The 21,867-nt window shown below is 35.7% G+C and overlaps 1 protein-coding gene across 10 annotated transcripts in view; it reads left to right on the forward strand.

The window, feature by feature from the left end:
• Positions 1 to 21,867, forward strand: part of LOC106143694 (patronin) — a 68,468-nt gene that overhangs the window by 24,293 nt on the left and 22,308 nt on the right. For 7 of the 10 annotated variants that reach the window (XM_060946947.1, XM_060946940.1, XM_060946959.1 and 4 more), the window contains exons 3-15: positions 7,690 to 7,905; positions 9,468 to 9,659; positions 10,057 to 10,301; positions 10,796 to 10,887; positions 12,446 to 12,559; positions 14,583 to 14,753; positions 15,154 to 15,381; positions 16,234 to 16,575; positions 16,914 to 17,039; positions 17,292 to 17,488; positions 20,136 to 20,195; positions 20,975 to 21,045; positions 21,411 to 21,648. In XM_060946947.1, coding sequence (XP_060802930.1) covers positions 7,690 to 7,905; positions 9,468 to 9,659; positions 10,057 to 10,301; positions 10,796 to 10,887; positions 12,446 to 12,559; positions 14,583 to 14,753; positions 15,154 to 15,381; positions 16,234 to 16,575; positions 16,914 to 17,039; positions 17,292 to 17,488; positions 20,136 to 20,195; positions 20,975 to 21,045; positions 21,411 to 21,648 — 2,292 coding nt within the window. The remainder of the gene's footprint in view (positions 1 to 7,689; positions 7,906 to 9,467; positions 9,660 to 10,056; positions 10,302 to 10,795; positions 10,888 to 12,445; positions 12,560 to 14,582; positions 14,754 to 15,153; positions 15,382 to 16,233; positions 16,576 to 16,913; positions 17,040 to 17,291; positions 17,489 to 20,135; positions 20,196 to 20,974; positions 21,046 to 21,410; positions 21,649 to 21,867) is intronic. The other 3 variants (XM_060946944.1, XM_060946964.1, XM_060946974.1) reach the window with 3 other exon arrangements.

The following is a 21,867-nucleotide window of genomic DNA, read 5'->3' on the forward strand; positions in this document are numbered from 1 at the left end:
GGGATATGCATTCGACCTAGTTATTATTTCTCAGATTGTAAATCACTCACATGTTGTTTTGCAGACCCCAAGCTTGAAGGCGATAGCTGAGAATGTAATCGAAAACATGTTATGATAAGAGAGAGGTGTGGGTCTGTAGAGTCCCTTGCTTTCTATCTAGAAAACCATGTTGAGCTATATATGTAAGAAATGCTTTTAATAGGTCATTAAACAGTTAACCAATTATTAAGACTGTAAGAAGGGCGGTTAACCTAGTTGTATGTGGAACTGGTGCCCGTAAACTTGCTTCTGGAGCTCTAATTACTAGTTTCCCAGAAACGATTAGTGTTTGTTTACGGATGTACAACAAAAATGATGATGTAACAGGTTCAAATCCCATGGTCCAGTGGTGCACTTTGTGCAAGTCTCTAAAGCAAATGATGATGATTTTAGTTTTTTTATTAAATACTAAGGTTTTAAATTAAAAAGGACGAGCTATATTCTACAGATTACAAATGAGACACCCGCTTAAATATTATCGTTTAAAGCAACTTTTAGAAATACTTTAGTAAATATTATGGTAATAAAGTTTTTCTTTTATAATCATCTGCATAATGATGACGATATATACAAATAAATCTCTCGAACCAGATCTGGCCAATTGTAAGGGAGTAAGCAAACAAAAAATCTGGCACTTATCGTATATGCTAAATTTCTTTTGAAAAAAGCTTCGTTTAGCAAAAACTGAAAATTATTATAAATATTGGATCGATATTTCCTGAGAATTCCCGAGTTCAATGCTTCCACTCCAGTCTTGTTCACTAAATTCTCGGAATTCTTAATAACTGTAAGATGATATATATATATGGTGAATACTGTAAGATGATAGGAAGCTAAACTTAGTAATAATAGGCTTAATAAACACTTGAACTTTGGTAAATACAGCCTGTCACCAAATTGATATCTCGGAATGTCACTGACTCCTACGTCCATTCTATTGTTTCGTTCATTCTAATTCTCAAGACGTTATTACACCAATTTGGTTTTAGTACCATAGGGTTCAGTTGTATTAAATAATTTTTTTTTAAGTTCTTCGATAATAACCTCAGGAACTCATAAGTACTCAATAAATCTCAATAATAACACTTGATCTGTTGTAAATTGTATTGATCAGCATTTTATTTTCCAATCGGGACGAACCTATTACGAATTCAATTTTAAAAGTAGTAAAGACCAAATTGCCATCTCGTCTAGTTTCACCGGGGCAAATATAGGATCGTCGTTCCGTAAAAATAGTCTGTGCAGCTTCCGCCTTCGGGTAACCTGTGATCTTTTGTTCTTTTCACTCGCAATATATGGTACGGGTACGACCTGCTAGGAAAGATTTCTTTAGGAACAAGCAACACTAGCCTATGTATAACGATTCATTGAAAGTTTTTAATAATTAACTGCACTGCAATATTGCCAGTGGTTGGAGGCTATATATGCGTTAATCTTTTATTTTATTTTAAATTCTTTTAAATTCTCTCAACCTGGCACATAATTTCCTTACGTTCTATATAAAGAGTGAAAACGAAATGAGTCGTAAAACCTATTACAATATTATGTTTTTGATCATTTTCATTAATAATTTTACGATCGAAGAAACATTTCACTTTTTTCGGTTTAAACTACTTCTACAGTTCTTTTTATTCAAATGGCGAAAATTTTTTCCACGAGTCGACAAACGTTTTTTACAGCAGAAATAGCATTAAAATGTATTGTACTCACAATGATCGTCTCGCGATTTTTCTCACGTTTTTATCATTCTGTGGTGTCGCCGTCAGGCTTTCGATCAATGAGTCAACGGCAGCATTTCAATACGACACTGACTCAATGATCTCAGGCTGTATCGCTCTATACTTATTGTGAATCATTGTCTTGCTAATTAATTTATAATGGTGAATGGTACGGTGATACTTTGTTCCTCTAATAGTTAAAATTTAATACAAGGAAGACTTCAACAGTTTGTTTGATCTCTTTTTCATTGTTTCAGCAATTCTTTAAACTTGTTTATTTTAGTTATAATCAAACTGTATATTGCATTGTACTTACTTACAACTGGACTGGTGTTATATTTGAAACATCATTAAGTTTCGTTAATTATGTGTTAGCTACACATTATTATACCGAAGAAATAAAAACATGATTCTCCGCATACGCATCAGACTTAGAAATCTCAGGTCGAAACGACAATAGTTGGTGGAGTTGATATTTTTTCGCTGGCAACAATGCCTTCGAGATGACCAGTTCATTGTAAAGGTTGTAAGTGTGAGATGTCAAAACAAGAAACAAAACAAAAGGACGTTGTGTCGTCTGCGTGTCGGGTCAAGGAGAGGGGCGCCGTCTCGGCGGCTTGCGTCTCTATATACAGTACATTTCAAGAACCTACGTGAATGTATCTAAGTTTTCCACCCTAATGGAAAACTTAATAAATTAAAAATCTTCTTGTATTGAGAATTTGAATGCGCTTCATCATCTACCTGATGGTAAGCATGATTGAGTCTAATTGGTGCACGCAAAATCAAATAATGCGCATTGTAGTTACGCAACAGAGAAGCGGGGAGAAAATTCTTTGATTGTTGATCAATAGACGAAGTAAATATAATTGAAGACACTGCAGAATATAATAATATGAACTATCAAGATAAGGTGTGATTTGTGTTCTAGACGATTCATTAAGAATTTATTTACTCAACATGCAGGTTAATTTTCTGTACGTTTTTCACCACTGTCATCTCGTTTTCTAAATCTTTAATCAGTATTTCAGTTCCTTCCTTTTTCCCGCAAAGATATATTTGTAGACTGTCATTGTTTAAATTTACTATACGAATTATGTTGCGTGCCTCAAATATAAATTGGAATTTTCACGCGAGTGTGTTTTTGTTACACTTGTGTTTATGTATAAGTGTTATCTTTTCATTTAAATTTAGGTTAATTAAATTTGCTTTTTCTTTCTTGTTTCAAACAACAAATGTTGTAACAAGGATTTCCTTTTCTTAAATGGGTTTTATTTATTATATTAAATTTTGGTTTACAAACAATAACATTCTGTTATATGACAATTCCGATAAACATCTCTAAACTCTACAACCGCTCTGCTACACGACACTTAGTAGACTTACGTGAAATTGTATTATTAATGGTTTCTTCAGCTATTAGTAGAACGTGCGCTGTTATATCTGCTAAAATGTCAACGACCCCCAAATGCAGCGGCATCATTTTAGTTCAAGGCGAATGGATTTAAACTCCATCCATCTAATCTTAAATTTAGCGGTTTCCATTAGGGAAATGAATTGAGGTTATGCGCCGCGTTTTAATGTGTTACTTTCGAACCGTGTCGGAATATTTCCGTCGTCACTGATGCTGGCATGCATCTAGCATCTAGTTGCATTCTCGGCATTCTTGCCCCGGTCGGGTCAAGGCTTCTTGTGTTCCACTCGGTCATTGAGCATTCCACGGAATCATTAGTGGTGATATCTACATCTTCATAAGTTTTTACATCGTTCCACTATTTAATCCTTATGCTATTTTATTAGCAGTTAAGATTTAGATCTTCAGACCAACTACCCAGCTGATTATAAATGAAATTTATTTATTTATTTGTCAAACAGAAATAAAAAAGAATATTGCCAAAATAACATTTGTCAAAAATTTTATTTAAAATGAGGATGGAATTTTTATTTTTCAAACATATAACGATGGATATTTCTAAATATGTATATCTTATTTTTGTCTTGTGAAGGTCTTAATTTTAATGTGTATAAAATCTCAACTTTTTAGACAATAGTTGATTACTACAAGTATTTATATAGTAAAGTGATAAACCATTCAAAAGAGGCTTGAGTGAATTTTTCATGTTACGCCCTAAACACTGCCATATAAAAACAGTTATAAAGATACAATAACTTAAGCTTCACAACTTGTTGTGATTTGACTTCGCCGTCAATGAGATGGTAATGTGTGTCATGACGATTTCGCAGTCAAACCTGTTTTATTGATTACATTATGAATATAAGTACCACTAATCGGTTTCCCTCTCCACATGTCATCATAATATTAGAATATTTTTTTTTAATTTCATTCGATTTGTTACCGCTTCTTTTGCACTGACGCTTTGGAAGCGGCATTAAACTATGTTGTGAAACCAAAAACCAAACCATTATTTCTTCGCTCCTAATAGTTGCAGCGTGATGTTATATAGCCTGAAGCCTTCCTCGATAAATGGTCTATTCAAAACACACAAAAATAATTTTTCAATTCGAACCAGTGGTTCCTGAGATTAGCGCGTTCAAACAAACAAACTCTTCAGTTTTATAATATTAGTATAGATATGAAGTATCCTATAGTAATAAATAAAAATTTTGAATTTGAATTTTAAAAATAATATTATAAGATTTTATCAATATACTGAAGTACCTACTTGTTTAAGATGTATGTAAATTCATACGTGATCGGGTTTCAATTGAAATTGTATTGAAAGTTTCCATTGAATACAATACACAGCCATTTATGAATATGGCTTCATACGTAACTTTGTTTTACCTTACCTTGTATGTGAATATTTTCCTCTTGGTATACATAGATGTTTGATGATATGACCTTATGAATAAGAATTATATCTTTATCAGTAGAGCTAGAACCATTTCAATGATTTAAATCTGACGGCTCTGTAGAGGTTCTGTCTATGCTTGGATTGGATTTTGGTATCAGTCACTTTATTAGCCTCACATATAAACGAAGTTTCCGCTTGTACTCGTAATATTTTCAAAAATTGCCCTCACACATTCAGTGGTGTCGGTCAAGTGAATCGTTCTCCACATACGTATACATATAATCACGTCTATATATCATATATCATATCCCTTGCAGAATAGACAGGGCCAACAGTCTTGAGATGGCTTATAGGCCACGTTTAGCTTTTTGGCTTAGTGATGGAATTCAAGATTACATAGATTCAAATAGTGACTGGTTGCTAACCCATCGCCTAAAAGAAGAATCCTAAGTATATTCTTTATCTGTTTAATAGCTCTTAGTCGCCTTTTACGACATCCATGAATCATCTTCAAAATTTATTGAAATCTTTATCTTTTCTTTATATATATAAAATTCTCGTGTCACAATGTTTGTCTCCGTACTCCTCCGAAACGATTTACCGATTTTAACCAAATTTTGCATGCATTTTCAGTAGGTCTGAGAATCGGCTAACATCTATATTTCATACCCCTTAGTATTAAGGGTTGTCCACCCTTAAAATTTTTTTTACAATTCTATACAAATTTTTATTTTTTATTTATGTCGCATTAAAGAAACCATTCAACCCTAAATTTATACCCTTCTATAACCAACCCCTATTTTTCAATAATCATTTTAGTAATTTAATCATTTTTCATCACTGGTCGATAACTGATCAATCGTTATTTAATATTATTTATATGGCAAAACAACGTTTGCCGGGTCAGCTAGTGATATTTATATAAATGGTATCCCCATTTATATAGTAGGGGTGAAACATAACTAATGATACCCGTTCACCCTGCCACCACCGGCGCACCCATTTGTTGCGTTTGCACCGTTAAAAACGTTGACGTAATGTTGACTCGCTGACATTTAATTTCGCTGCTTAGTGAAAACTGTGACGCAATCTGTAGATTGACTGCATCATCAGAAATAAGTACAATGTCATCTAAAAAGCCTACGCTTTTAAACTTTGCATCTTATCAATCTTCTCAATTTGTTGACAAAGATCTCTTTATATGAAATTAGGTACCTGTATTCTAATATAAAAAGTAGGAATATAGGCTTCATTTGAATCCCAATTCTATCATTAAGCCAAACAGCTGAACGTGGCCTTTCAGTATCTTTAAGGTTGTTGGTTCTGTCTACCCCGCAAGGGATATAGACGTGATTATATGTATGGGTTTCATAAAAAATGTATAGTAACAGTATAACACTCGTCTATGTACATATTAATTTTTGAAACGAATGGACAGTATTATCTAATTATTTGCAACCTGATTATTGTTTACGAAGCGCTTTACTTTATGAAAAAAAAATGCCACTTTGTTGATTTTATTAACATCTACGTTGTTGATGTTAATAATGCCACTTTGATGATCTGTGTGCTTATTTATCTATCTTTTGCCTATATTTTAGTCGCATTTTACGACATCCATGGAATGTATATGGAGTGGTTCTATTCTAAAGTGCTGAAAACCACATCAAATATTTAAACCGTTGCAAGGTTTTGAAAAACTTTTGAAAAACATTATTGTATTGCTATTTAGCAATACAATAATATAAAATAATGTTGGTCAAAAGTTTCCAAACAATAAGTGACATTTAAATTTCAAACCTGAGTGAATCTTGTAAAATCACCGATAGGCAGGCAGGTGTTATCAGGCATTCGACGTCTGCGGTCGAGCTAGACTTTCTGCTGACATTTTTGTGGTTTGCCTTCAATGTTTCCAACTTAAACCACAAATGGGATTGGGAATTTAATATGTTTTAACTTTTGTTCGTTTCCGATATAGTATATACTATCAGCACAAGGCTTTGCTAAGTATTTAATTGAAAACGCCCCCACATTACCTGACAAGTAAAATTGTACAGTCCATAGAACGTTGTTCCCAGTCTTAAACACAACTTGGTAAAGAGTGTAATTCAATATGTACCATACAGTAAACACACGATACTTATGTAGCGGGAGCGATGATTAGGCTCAACTGCCACCAAAGGGAAGATCTACCGCCAGGCTAGGTCTTATGCCTGGGGAACCGACGATGTTGAGTCGGAGATTGTATTTAAGCTCCGTGAAATCTTTGTAATCGCGATTTAGATTCTTCGCTTCGCTATTGGCTGAGCGCGTGAATTCCTTCGCTATGATTGACAGTTTACATGTGACGTAATTGATGACGCCACACTTTTAAAATCTTGATTTGCTTGGAATTCCTATCACTCAAATTTTGTGGATATCAACTCTATTAGCTTAGCTCTTTGTTGCCACTTTGTTTCATAAGACTCTTATGTCCACAGTCCAATGCCTTCTCGAGATCATTATAGATTAAAATGATAAAACAGAAGCTGCTTAGTGTAAGAAAAATAGGTCATGACATTGGTCCACTTTCAACACGATATTAAAAGTCGGGCGAACCGCCTTTTGTCCTCATACTGCAATCTCGCTGCGGGTTGCATTTATTTCCCAGATATTTGCACCAACTGTCTCTGATTAATACTCTTCTCTATCGGCCTTTGTGCAAGCGATTTACTCTGAAATACTCATATCGTCTTACCTGAAAATTCTTTGGGCTTCTAACGTTTTCATTTGCAATGCAGTGTTTTCGAGTTTCGAGAATTCAATTTCGAGATTTGCTTTTGGAAGTTTGTAAATACGATAGGCTTGGGATTCTATTTATGAGCTAGCAACCAGTCACTATTTAATACAATTCTATAATTAAGCCTAACAGCTAAACGTGGCCTGGCTAACCCGCAAGAGATATAGACGTGATTATATGAATCAATGTAAATAGCAAAAAATATGAATTACTATTAGAAAATAGACGAGACTGAAGTACGCTCAACTTACTCCTCTGAAAAAACAAATGCTAGAAGAGAGGAAAATATGTGTAAATAAAAAAAAAACACTCAAGCATTTTTCTCTCATTCTTCTAGGACCAAGAGCACCTCAAGCCTCCTATAGTGGGGGGCTTAGCGAATGCGGAGCTGTACTGCCTGGCGCTAGCCAACATGTATTCAGATCCGAACTACCACAGCCTGAACCACTGGAACATCCTCCAGACGCTCGCGAGGAAGGGAGTCCACGTACCAGACCCGCCGGACTGCGCGCTCACGGAAACTGTCCTCATTCAGACCAACCCCTTGAGAATGGTGAGTAACACCTTCTTATAAGACACACAATCATCACACAACATCAAAAAAAAGAGACACAATATCAAAGATTCTTTGCCTACTAATAATAATCTACAAATTTAAGGAGGCGGAACGCTCTGAGCTAAGTCGTAGGCGAAATTTGGTTTCTGGAATGTACATTTTACTTATAATTTTTTATATTGTGATATTTGGGCGTTGGTCGCCTAAGACTAACCCCTTGAGAATGGTGAGTAACACCTTCTTGTACGAGTAAGACACACAATCTCAACTGCTACAAAATTCTTAACACGTTCCCGTTTGCGCACTCACGAAAACGGTCCATATCAGACTTACCCCTTGAGAATGGTAAGTAATACAGTTTTTTCAGACAAACACATACTAGGGTTTCAACAACTTTAAAAAGCGTGTGTCGGTTAAACAGTCATCTGACCAAAGGTCTATAAATTGAGGAGAAAGAGTAATGTAGAGCGGAATGAGTAGAAAAAATACATAATATCTTGTCTTTCACAGACCACCGGCTCCGAAGCCAACGGCTGATTTTGCAATCTAATGAACCTCGATTATAAATAACATTCATTGTATTTGTTATATAAATACATAAATATAATTTGTATTTTAACTCTACGTTATTCTAATATGATTTTTTTTGTATTCGAAGTATTGCAACAATAGCAATAAATTCTTGCCCTCATACTGGGATTAAAATTAATATCGACAGCGCGACTAATCGACTACCTACTTTATGGGTCATAAATATTACGCGTAGGTGTGTTACATACCTAAATTAGAAAGATAACATTGACCACATTCTGTTGACATGCTAAAAATCAATAGAAAGGTCAATGTGAATCAATATAAACGATATCTTATCTATGTATTACTATAATAAACATTTGTGTAGGTAGTATGTAAACAAATGAATTAGGTAAGTATTTTATTGATAAAAATTAATCTGATTTTTTACATAATATTTATATTTCTAATGTTTTTATCGGAATTGCTTCTTTTTGGTGACACTGATGAACACCTTTCATCTGGTTATGTGATTTCAGATTTATTTAGTCCGTGAGAAAGCGATTCAGTAGATATTGTTTCTGCAGACGTAATTGAAAATGCTTTATAATTTCCTTATAACTCGCATCCTGTCACGTAATATTGTTAAACGTCCAACTAATTTCCAAAATGGTCCAAAAGCAAAACATAAGATATGACAAAATGCTGTAGCTACAACCTTAAATTCTTTTACCAATTTTAATTGCACAAGAAAAATGTACTTCTAAATAACTAATTTTTAGTGATTTTTTTATAGTTGTGAACTGTATGTACTACGATATATCAATTTACTTGATTGTTATCACACTTTTTGGAAACACGACACGACACTGGTCAGGCTATATCGAAATGTATTTTTCGTATTATAATCAATGTTAAAAAATAAGTAATTCGCAAATTTTCCATGGGGTTTGTTATGCCACGACTCGCTAGACAGACTCTACACACGAAACTGAATTAATGAGACTCCGAATCTAATCGATAGACATAACTTTTCTCTCTTCCAGAGTGCACACATGGCAGTCATAGAAGCACTAATGGTGCTTTACGCGCGGGAAGTAGTCACATTGGATCGCGTGTCGGCGGCGGCGCAGCGGTTCGGCACTAGTCAGCCGCTGGCCGCGCCCAGCAATGTGCCGCACGAAGACGGGCTCCTGTGCTGGATCAACGCGGCCTGTGCGGCTCTCAACAAGGCCGAGGTGAGATACCATCATATAGAATACTGCCCCATTTCTATGGAAGAGATTCGCCTACAGTTTTTATGAGAGTAAATTTTTTAAACCTTATTATTCGGCGCTAGTCAGCCTCGGACTGCGCCCAGCAAAATTTACTGCACGTAGATTGACTCCTTTTGTGGATAAATCTTAAAGAATCACATCTTACACAGAGGAACTGTTTGGTCTGCAAACAAAACTTGAATAGCTTAATTATTGTCGTGTATTTTAGTTTCGTTCAGATTCTATTTTCTCCTAACTCACCTCTTGGGTCATCCAGAGATAAAATTTGGGTGTTCCTATTCTATTCTCCCAGAAACCACACGGCCAAGTGCTCTTCTGATTAGATTTATTCATCTCATCATATCATTTTTAATTCCAGGAGGACCCCTCATCCCACGTGCCAATGGTAACGAACCTGCAAGAACTGTGCGACGGCACGGCGTTAGCTGCCCTCATCTCCTTCTACTGTCCCGAAGCATTGCCACGGAGTTCCGTCCGCGTGGGTCGCATGGCGTCCATACAGGACTGTCTCCACAACCTGATGCTGGTCTACGAGTTCTGTCGGAACTGTTTGCCTCACAACGTGTTCCATATGATGCCCGAAGACGTCACGTATATGAGGGGGTGAGTGTCATTGGTCGCTTATTACAATGGTATAATCGGTACTTTTAGACCTTGGTCATTGGACGCGTGGGACGCATGGCGTCCATACAATACTTCCGGCACAATCTCATGCTAGATTACGAGTTCTGACAGAACTGTTAGCCTCACAATGTGTTTCATATTATAATGCCGTAGGGCGTCACTTATATGAGGGGTGAGTGTCATAGTTCGTTTAAAAGGTTCTGAAAATAATCAGAAGGAAAGTCGATCTAAAAAAACAGCGGACTGCAGTTGTTTCAATAGGTACGTCTATGGACGAGCCAAGACTGACTCCCTCCCCCCATAATTATTTAAGGAGAGATTCTCCTTCAATTGTAGATATAGTTAAAATCCTTACCTAGTGCTTGTGCCGACCTTCTTGGGCTGTATTTTATTTTTATGGGGCTCTAGTTGTAACAGTGCTGATTGCATTGGGGTTTTAATGGTAACTAACGATACTTTCATTTGATTTCCAGATCAATGCGACAAAATTTAATAGCAATGCTGGCAGATCTCTTCAATATGTTAGAAGTTCACCCTGTCAAAGCAGTCAAACACCCAGGCAGCGGTGAGTACGACCTACCCAACTTGTCCGTATTATATCCCAGTATTGCATGTCAAATTATACATAATGGGAGTATGTGGTCATAATATCAAAGATTCTTTGCCTACTAATAATATAAATCTACAAATTTAAGGAGGCGGAACGCTCTGAGCTAAGTCGTAGGCGAAATTTGGTTTTTGGGATGTACATTTTATTTATTTTTTTTTTATATTAAATATGCTATTGTGATAATTGAACGTTGATCGGAATAAGTGCTAAATAAAATTGTGAAAATAATTTTCAAACTACCTAATTGTAATGTGCAATTATTATTTATAAAATTATAGATTGTAGCTCATTTCATTTCGCTGATAAATCAGATAGATAGAGTGGTGGTTATGATGAGCCCTAACATAATATCGGTCGTTAGTAAATTATTTTCAAAATATTTAATTTGACTCGTTTTCCAACAATTCCTTAAAAATGTACATGTTTGAGGTAAGTGGAGTAAAGAAATATTAATAGCTTTTATCCGCATAACGTTTTCCTATAATATTGTCACCCTGTCTTGCTTTGCGGTTTGCGTATCCTACACTATAAAGTCGGGGTGCTATTTTTCAACATTTCAGCTTACTCAAAACTGGCGAGACATTTATTTTTATTTCGTATTGAATGGTTATCCGCCTCGCCGTTTGAGTGAGTATATATGAGAATAGTAACCGAGATCTTGAATGTGCTTTAAAGCCTCATCACTTAAAAACCTTCAAAGGAATTCCGCGGGCCGATAACTTCCAGGTAAACGTTTTACATGGTAAAAAGCCAAAACCCAACCAAACCTTCGATTACATTCTAAGCAGTATAACGAGAGATAATTGGTCTTATAACAGAGACTTGGTCAGTGAAAAGTTTAGGAAAGTATTTGAAATTTTTCAGGTTATGAAATTAAGATAAGGCAGGGTGACGTGATAGGTTTATTATGAAAAATCTGATAATTAAACGGACTGTGGTCGGTTCGTTTTAAAACAGTTGAAGAATGATTGTAAACTTACGAGTTACCATTGTAAGTAAAAGTAACAAATTTTGATTAGGTTTTTCTATTTTACAAGTCAATTAAATATAACTGAAATATTTGATTGGTTGAAAGTTACATTTATAATATAAATTATAAATGTTTAAAACTCAAAAATTCTCATTGAGATGTCCGAAATGAAATATTCGAATTGTAAATGTCCCTCCCCCAATAAAATGTCATCACTGCACCGCCGGCGTAATATTTAACCACGTACAGTATTACCACTTTCATGAGTTACACCTACCTACGTGCCCGCGCAGAAGTCTTATTTTTGTACGAAGCAAAAATATTTAAGCCTATCAGATCGCGCCATTTGAATATTATGAACGAGGATAGCAAGAGCCATTTTGTTTTCGAATTCGAGTTTAACGTATTTGTAATAAGGTCGTTATTTTATTGAGTTTTGCTCCATTCAGCGGCCGTCGAACATTGCCAAACATGCGACACATTTAAACGTGGTAGTACTGTAATAAGTTTCTAAAACCGAGCCCCGGTGGCGGTGTGACGCAGCGTGCGCGGCGAGCAACGAGCACGGCGTGCGCCACAAGCGCTGCCTGCCGCCGCCGCCGCCCGCGCCCATCCCCGACCTGCGCGGCGCCGACGATAACCTGCCGCCATTCGCAGGTACTTACCGCGTCGCGTGCTTGCAATATAGACTGCGTTTTGTTTGCACCTCGCTGGCGTATGTTTGTTTGTTTGTTTGAAAATACAGTGTAGTGGTCGGCGTAAGTGATGACAGTGTGCCGCCATTTGCAGGTAACAGGATATTATGATTTATCACGAGATGACCAACTAAAGAATTATATGAACTGCGCGGAATTTCTTGTTGCGTATTGAAATCTAACTTTAACTTAGCAAAAATAAAAAAACATATCAATGTATTATGGTGCTGCCATCTAGTGGCAAGTACAAAATGAGTGGAAATATTAAAAAAGCGCTAGACTTTTTTGTCGTTCTTTATAAGTTTGGCGCCACGATATCGCATTTCAGCGAGGTGTAAACTTAATTCGGCTATGTTGTACACGACGTTCTGTGTTTTTGTTGTGTTGTATCACCGTTTGTGTTCCGTTTTTGAAATGTAAGTTTTTTTAAGTGAGGGTATTAAATATATTTGACTTCTTTTTGTAATGGTTTTATTTAAAGACTGGCCTCGTGAAATCTTGTCTTAATAGGTTTTAAGGGATGTATTATGATGAAATGTATGCTTTCGTTTATAGTTTTGAAATTTAAATAAATAAAAAAAATTCTGCTAGTTTTGTGGGCATAAAAAGTACATAAATTGAACCAGCTAGCCGTTTTCTAACTCTATAATTTTGTCAAGGGTGATCTCTATACTTGAGTCTAGTTTACTAACTCTATAATTTAGTCAAGAAGATCGTATAATTTAGTCAATGTACTGGGCTAGTGACTATCTGAAGAATTAGCCACCTATTAATATCTTAATTACATACCCACAAAAAAACAAAATGTTATTTTGTGTTAGATAATAAATTTTATTTCTTACGCAATACGAAAATGCACCCAATCAATAACCTATACTCAAAAAATCTGTACGCGTTCTTTGTCTGTATGACGTTCATTGGACCAATTATTATCAATGTGGTATTTTTTTTTTCTTTTCGTTACTTAAAACGAACTAAAATGAAATTGGAATGATTAACTTTCAATGTTGTGTATAATAAAAACACAAGCCGGGGTGTTCTTTTGTTTTTTTTTTTATTTTATTAACTGTTTTTGTTATAATTAATTGTTTATTATTGCGTAATTTTGTGGTTTTTTTTTTTTGTTGTGTTCAATCTAACTTCTCTATTTTCACAGTGTATTTGTATTCAACACTAACTTTTATGTTACTAACACGCTCTGCTTTGATATTATAAATATTTAACTGCTTTATAATAACACTTTCTATATTTTGGCATGTGGTTGAATAACAAGCTTTTGGCACTAACGGAGTCATTGATTTATGCCCCCATGACTCCCTATACTATGTCAGCTTTATTGTATTAGTTTTTAATGATAATTTGTATTCTGTCTAGATCTCAGTGTTAATCGTGAGTATGATATAGATGTTTTTATTAAGTTGCATTTTGAAGTAGAATTTTATATTATTTTCTAGATAATGCGTAAGTAATTTCAGTTCGATCAGATGGAAGCTAATGAAGTTATTTTTTTTATTGATGTCGTTATGCAATACATTGTTATGCTACTTTAATAGAATTTATATAGTGTTATTACATGTATCTGAACAAAATTTCTCCTATTTGCTAAGTAAGGGAAAAGAAATGGTCGCCCGAATATTTTATTCTGAAACCTGTGAATGGTCCTTGTTTATGATGTAACTAAAAATTTTATATTATGATTATCTATTACCGGCCTATTATATTTTATATTGTACCGGCTAAAAACTTTAAATCTATTCGTCGTTGTTCTATTTTATTTGAACCAATTCAGATATCGCAGATTTCGGGAAAGAATGATTTTCCTTCGCAAGTGGGAGAAAACTAAATGTTTGTTCGATCGTACAGTCGAGGCCAGATACTCTACCATCAATTCGTATAGATCGTCCTATCGGAGCTTTCTGCCCTGCACGACTGTACAACAGACTTCCAGTAGGTACATTAATTCACCAGTGCCGTGTGATTCCCAGCGGGCCGTTCGCCGTCGGCGTGCGGCCGGGCGCGCGTGGCGGCGCTGGCGGGCCGCTCGGCCTGCTCCACGCCGGAGCGGCGCAGCGCGAGCCCGCAGCGGGACGAGTTCGTGGTGCACCGCGGGCGGGCCGTCACCACGCTGGCCTCGCTCGCCAGGAGGGACGATGACGGTATATATGTTTTATGATTCTTTAACTGATCGTCAAGTCATAATACTCATTGTGTAAGACCCGATTGTGACCTGTCTGACCTCTCTGTAGAGTCCTGTGATCACGATTCTGCAAGTCAGGTTGTCATACGAATCGAATACTTCTCATTTCACCTTCACGACCCTGCAAGACTTGATTATAGTTACATATTATTAGCAGCCTTAAAGTAGGTGGTTTTATCTCATCGTAAGAACATGGATTATCATTAGAACAAATGAACGTAACTTTACCTGCCTTTTTCACTCAAATTCTGATTGTCTTAATAATCAATCATCAAAGTGCTATGACACAAATATTGATTGACAGATAAATTGCGAATCACAGCAACCAAACTAATAACTAAAGTATTTTTTGCCAATAGCGTCATCAGACACCCCCCCACACGTGGCGGCGGGGCGTCCGTCAAACTGGGCGGAGTCTCGCGAGTCGTACGCGGGGAGGCGCTCCCGAAGGAGTTCCATATCTGACGACAGCCAACTGACGGTGGAGAACTTCGGCGGCTCCCAGGACCGGCTCCACTTCGCCGGCAGGAATCCGGAGAAGGAACTGGCTACCGTAGCCAACGTCAGGAAGATATCCGCTCCCACAGGTTATATATATTGCTTTCATAATGGTTTAAACTCCGCGGCGTGTGTGAAAACCGATGAAATATGTGAGCCAAGTTCTTTATGAGGGGAAATTTAAAATCAAAGGCATATTGCACTTCCTAAGTAAGGAATGACTCAAAAATTTAAACAAGTCCAGTTACGCACTAGAAGTGAAAAATATTAGTATACTTATATTCTCAAAAAAACAATTAATCAACCCAGATATGAAAAAATAGGTAATTAAAAAAACTTATTAATATTAGCAAATTCTATAAACACGTAATTTGAACATACTTAGGCAATTCATACATACATATAGTCCCGTCTATATCCCTTGCCGGGTAGACAGAGCCAACAGTCTTGAAAAGACTGAAACGCCACATTCAGCTGCTTTATGATGGAATTGAGATTCAAATATTGATAGGTTGTAAGCCCATCGCTTACATTAGGAATTCCATATGAGACACTATATTAATGCACACAATTTTACATGGTCAAATTCAAAATAACCGCGTCTAATAAATTCTAATGACATTGACATATGTTACACTGTCCAAGCTCTCAAAAACACATTTACCAAAATTCACCTCATAAAATCATTACGTTCACGGTCATCGCGTGAGAGCAAACTATTCGCAGTGGGCGCGGCTGCAGACAGCCTACACTTCATTTTAATTAAATTGTAGTGTCACATGTCGCTTTAAACCTGTATGTTCTTTATAAAGAAATGTTTGAAATATAATTTTCGTAATAAAAAAGACAAATCTAGTGTTGTTTTTTAGTCATGGCGCAGTTGAAACGCTACAGATTCGCGTCAAGTCATCCTAAATTGAATCGCAACATTTACTTCTCAGGTCCGCTCGACAACTACAACCCGCCGCTCCGATCGTCGCGCCAAGACATCAGAGGTTCAATACAGTTCTTCCACGGCGATTTCCAAAACGGACAAGATGATAGGCAGAAAATCGAAAGACAACATTCCCAACCACAAACCGGGAACGACAACGATCAGCCGTATTATCCAATCAGGAGGCAGCTCAGTAGCGACACCATAACGCTAAATCAGAACTACGGTTTCAACTACAAAGGGGGCGGAGATGGATTCTTCTTGAACGACAGAGACTCGACGGACGGCGACGGAACTAAAACTAGTTTCGCTGACTTGAATAAGATTAGGAGTAACGGTGACCAGAAAGGTTTGTGGTTAAAAAAATTAACGCGCGTTCCATTTTTAAAATTTTAGTATTTTTAAAATGGAACGACGAAGTTGTTGAAAAAAAAGGTTGATTTTAGATTGCTTTCTATGTTCAAGCTTGGAATGCTAAAAATTTTGCAATAACGTATTTGAATTGCACAAATATCGATTACTCACATTGCCTGTTAATACTCGCTTATCAGACCACATATTCCCATTGTATAAATTTCAATCATGAAATGGAAAACTTCATACACTTACTTGTTGTTTATTCATCGTCGATAAACAGACAAAGTTAGGTTTTAAAAAATACAAGTTTTAACAAGGGTTGTTCGACAGGTCTACAATCCCAGTACAGCCAAGAGAATGACCCGGTGGAGAGGCGGAAAAGCACGTCTTTCTCGACGCCGCCCCCCAATACGACGACGTGGCAACAACAGTTTATGCAACAAGAAAATCATCCGAGTGAGTTATTTTGTTTGTTGACATTACATATTTTTTTAAAGCACACGAGCACCATGTATGTGGTACTTATAGAATATGAATAGAGGCGTGAAAAAAAATTTGAATTAAGAAGAAAGGATTATTCCATAACATGCAAACCATGGGAATATTCTTTAAGTTAACCTGACATAGTTTACCGCAGTACAAACGTTTTCGTCTTCCCACAATATTGCAAAAGTTTCTATTCTTATAGTCTGTGTTTTTGCTTTTCAGATGGCGACGATTTATCAGACGACGCGAACACATCACCGAGCGGCGGGCAAGCAATGGCCGCACAACTCAATAATATTAGACTTAAATTAGAGGAAAAGAGACGGAGGATAGAACAGGAGAAAAGAAGAATGGAGGTCGCTATGAGTAGACAGAGACAACAGTTAGGACAACAGGCGTTTCTGCAGGCAGTCACAAGGGTAAGTGGAGTTTATAATAGAAACACTGGCTGGCAAGAAAGTCATGAAATAAAATCTTTTTTTATCGAAATGATTTTAAGGTGGTAATTCAAGACTATTTTTTTAAACTTGTGGTTTTCTTGTGTACTTTGACAAAAAAGACGATGTTTTCATGGCTTTTTCGACGTTATTAAAAAATCTTTATTTAATTTTGCGGTTAAGAGGAGTGTGTTAAGGCGTAATACATGGTATATAGGGATTTTGAAAGTGTGCGTGTGTATTGAATTAGGTATTGAGTTGTTTTTTTTTATCTGTTTTGTATTGTGTACGACAGATGCCTTTGGGAGTATGTGTGTTTGGTTTTAAGTAACTGGTTCAACAAACAGGGATCGAAATAAAATGTGGTGAAAAAGTAAATAAAAAATGCATGCAGTCGTCTGTATGATTAGGTGGTGGTGTGGAATAACTGATATTAACATAGTGTCATGAAGTTCAAGAATATTCTAAGTAGAAAGTGTGGTAGATTTAAAATAATATACAAGATTATGTTGCCAGTATTTTAGACTGCAATAAAAATTACTACTACTTGTATCTACTATATAACACCGAAATTCACCTATAATTTTTGGTACACTTTAATTATGCAATTGGAAGCATATAAGTTTGTCTCTCAGTAACGTATTTTTACTTACACATATAAAATATTTCTTTCTTCCATTAGGATACATATTTGCAATACCAGCTGGCCTCTTTGGTGAGTGGCTGGTCAGATACAACCTCTTTTGGTTTAGTTTCTAGTATTTTATTTTATTTTATTTTATTTTCACATTTTTATAATCAACATATATGAACAGTTAGTTGTTGACAGATTCTTACAGAAAGCAGGTGACATTGGATTGTCGTTTTATTTAATCTGTTTTTTTTTTTTCAATTGGAAAAGGCATTAGTCGGTTTTTAACAAATGGACTTTTTGATTGTTGATATTAATTATCTTTTAAAAATGAATTTGTACAGACTTTTTAAATCTTGTATTCTATTGTTAATGTGAATATAACTGATGCTTAAATTAACGGACCGTTTTTTTTTCAAACCGGCAATATTATAAAATTAATGCTCACCTGTTTTCGTCGTAATAGAACATCTGTACACGCTTTCCACTGCTTTCGATATATATATCGAGTTGTTACATTTTTTGACATATTTTCATTACTTTATAAATTTTTAGGTAATTTTTTCTGTAAATTAAATCGCTTATATGAGTTAGCGAGAATTCGCCTAATCTTATATCTTAGATTGAGGCAGCCTTTTTAATTAGTGTACAGAAAATAAAAGATCATTCATAGTTACGTTGCGAGATTTCATTTCGTTATATTGGCTTCGCCGAATCATGTTGCTTAAATTTTTCTTATAAAACTTATTTTTATAAAATCATGTTCTTTACTTTTTACATTTATAACAAGAAATACCGATTAGGTCAGTCAGCAGATGAGAGTATTAAAGGTATATAAAATGTATCAATAATTTATTAAGTTAAAATACAAGATGTCACTCATAGTCTAACTGTCACTAAAAGCACTTAGGTACAAATGTCCACGATAGAAATTCACTGTTTTAAAGCATGTACCAGTTGATTGGCATATATTTTCGTATCACATACCCCGTATTGTGACTGTTTAGGCTCTCTTTTCTTTGATTTGTTTATTTCTTTAAAAACTATGCAATGTTAGATGTATTTATCACTTATTTCTTGATACTTTACTCCATAGGAATTGACATTATAAATATTTTTTTTTTCCAAAATTAAATTTTAACAATCATTAAATAACCAGCTCCCGTAGAATGTTACACCGGACGCCGTTTTTATCGCGCCAATATCTATCGCTGTCCCGTTTCACGTCATAATAAAAAGTGAAACAGGTATAGTATTTCGCGTCATAAAACGGCGACGCGCGTGCCTTGCTACGGAGGCAGATTAATGATCATAAGTTAAGAATGTATTCGATTCCAACAAGAGAATTTGAATCAAAATACTAGTATAACTGTCGAATAGAGTGTAGAATATATATTTTACGCTAAAACAAAAATTCATTGTTTGTAAATTAATACACGCACCAAATCCTTACATCACGTTGTCAAGTGACCCTTTATTTCAATAGTACTCGTAGATATCTGACCCTGGTAGCTTGACAATTTAAAATTAAAAACGTGAAAAATTCAATTTATATACATGTACGTGATAGTAGTCGTAGAAATGTGACATGACATTTAAAAGATGACTAATAAATTGACGTAACCTTCATATAACCCAAAGAGTATGACGTCACATTCGTGTGACCCGAGTAAAATTTGAGATTCAAAATGCCCAAGTTTGAGCCGTACTCCCAAAAACGTAGTCCCAAGTAGGTTAATATGTTTAAAAAATCTTATTACCCAATTCATAACTAGCAATTATACATAACACAAAATTAGCGTGACATAACCCAAAAATTCTTATCATCCAAGTATCATGACGTGACATTCACTTGACCCAAGTAGCATGACATATGTATTCCAAAAATTCTCCTTACCCAAGTATGGTAACGTGACATTCACATAATTAGCGTGACATATCCCAATCAACTGTGAAAGCATGCGGAGTGACGGTGGCGGTTGCACGTGCGTGTTTCAGGGGAAGGGTGCGCGGACGCCGGCCGAGGACGAACACAAACAGGACAACGCGCAGAATCAGGTATACTATCACACCGGGGGGTGCGGGGTCGATTGATGTAAAATCAGCTTTCGACAGGGATTTTTTTTCGCAGGCTTCGTTCATCGACTATATACAAAATTCAGAGATGTGAGCAAAATAAAATAAAATATGTCCAACCTTTCGAGTTTCGATAATTTTAGAGATGCTTTCCTTACAAAAATTGATCACAATTGATTGCAATAAAGTACACAATCCTTATACGTTAAACCAAAGAGTTTTATATTTGAGAATTGTGTGCTTTATTGTAAAAGGATTTAAGATACATTTCGAAAAAAAACGGACAAATTATTTGGTTCATAATAGAGGCAAATGAAAAAAAAAAATTTCTTCTTTGCCCAGCAGTGGTGTAAATTAGGTTAAAAAAATACTCGTTTACTTATAATAATGAAGAAGTATTGAACTTTATGCTAATGAGTTATTCAAAGCCCATCGCTATCATCTTATTGTTGTTCGTCATTCCTCACGTTTGATCAAAATTTGCATGTCAATATGGCCTTAATATGCATGTCAAAATTTATATTAAATTGCATGTATGTCATACCAGTAACAATTTATTTTTTCCAAAACACATTGGGGTTCATCTGTTAAGTTTAACGTCACATTTCACATAAATATTAACAGATTATAAATTTTAACCAAAATATTTCGATAGTTCAAATATTCATTTCCAAACGCGAAAGCTTTTCATCCAAATTCTGCCTGATTTATGAAAAGATGACTTTATTTATTTTTTAAATTTTACAATGTATTTCGTTTAGGATTTGGCGGACGTGCCCACACAATCTGTGGAAAACGTAGCGTTGGAGCAGTATCAACAATCTATTGCCAAGTAAGTTATTAATACATACTTTATCAACTATTTCATAACATCAAATTTCATTCTAATATTCAATAAAAATTGGAAAGTCTTGCCGTTTTAAAAAGTAATAAGTTTTAAAATACACAATACAGAATGGGATTTATATGTATGGACATAAACATTCCTCAGTGAATTTTTAACTAACACTGGACCATAGACAAGCATCACTAACTGAAATGATTACCCACTTTTTATCAGTTTCATTTACATCACGCTTATTGTTACATGTTACGATCTTTACAGTTCATATACAAGGATAACTTGTTTTCTACACATTCAATATAGTACGCACAAATCGTGCCCAACCATACCGCATTAAAATCACGACGTTACAGAATGAACTCCAGCCTGCAGGACATACAGAGCGACATCGCGCGCCTCGCCAGCCAGCAGAGCCAGTTGCAGCAACAACAGGCGGCGCAGCAACAACAACAACTACAACAGCAACAACAACAGCTCCAGCAGCAACAACAACAGTTGCAACAACAGCAGCAGCAGGCGAAGCAGATGTTCCAGCAGGCGTTGCAACCGCAGGCGCCATTTCAGAATTATCAGCCAAACATTCCACAATTGGTTAGTTTTGTAATATAGTATATATTTATCAAAGCAACAATGCAAATGTTCAGTGTGGTTTCCGGCACTTTAGAAAAGAACCACTTATCTTTCCCATGGATTTAGAACAAGGCGACTAAGGGATAGACTTTTAAACTTGGGATTCCTCTTGTGTGCTAGTAACCAGGCACAATTTGAATTTTAATTCCAACATAAAGCCAAGCTGAACATGGCCTTTCA

Source organism: Amyelois transitella, chromosome 2, assembly GCF_032362555.1.
Source record: "Amyelois transitella isolate CPQ chromosome 2, ilAmyTran1.1, whole genome shotgun sequence".
NCBI classification, from domain to species: domain Eukaryota; kingdom Metazoa; phylum Arthropoda; class Insecta; order Lepidoptera; family Pyralidae; genus Amyelois; species Amyelois transitella.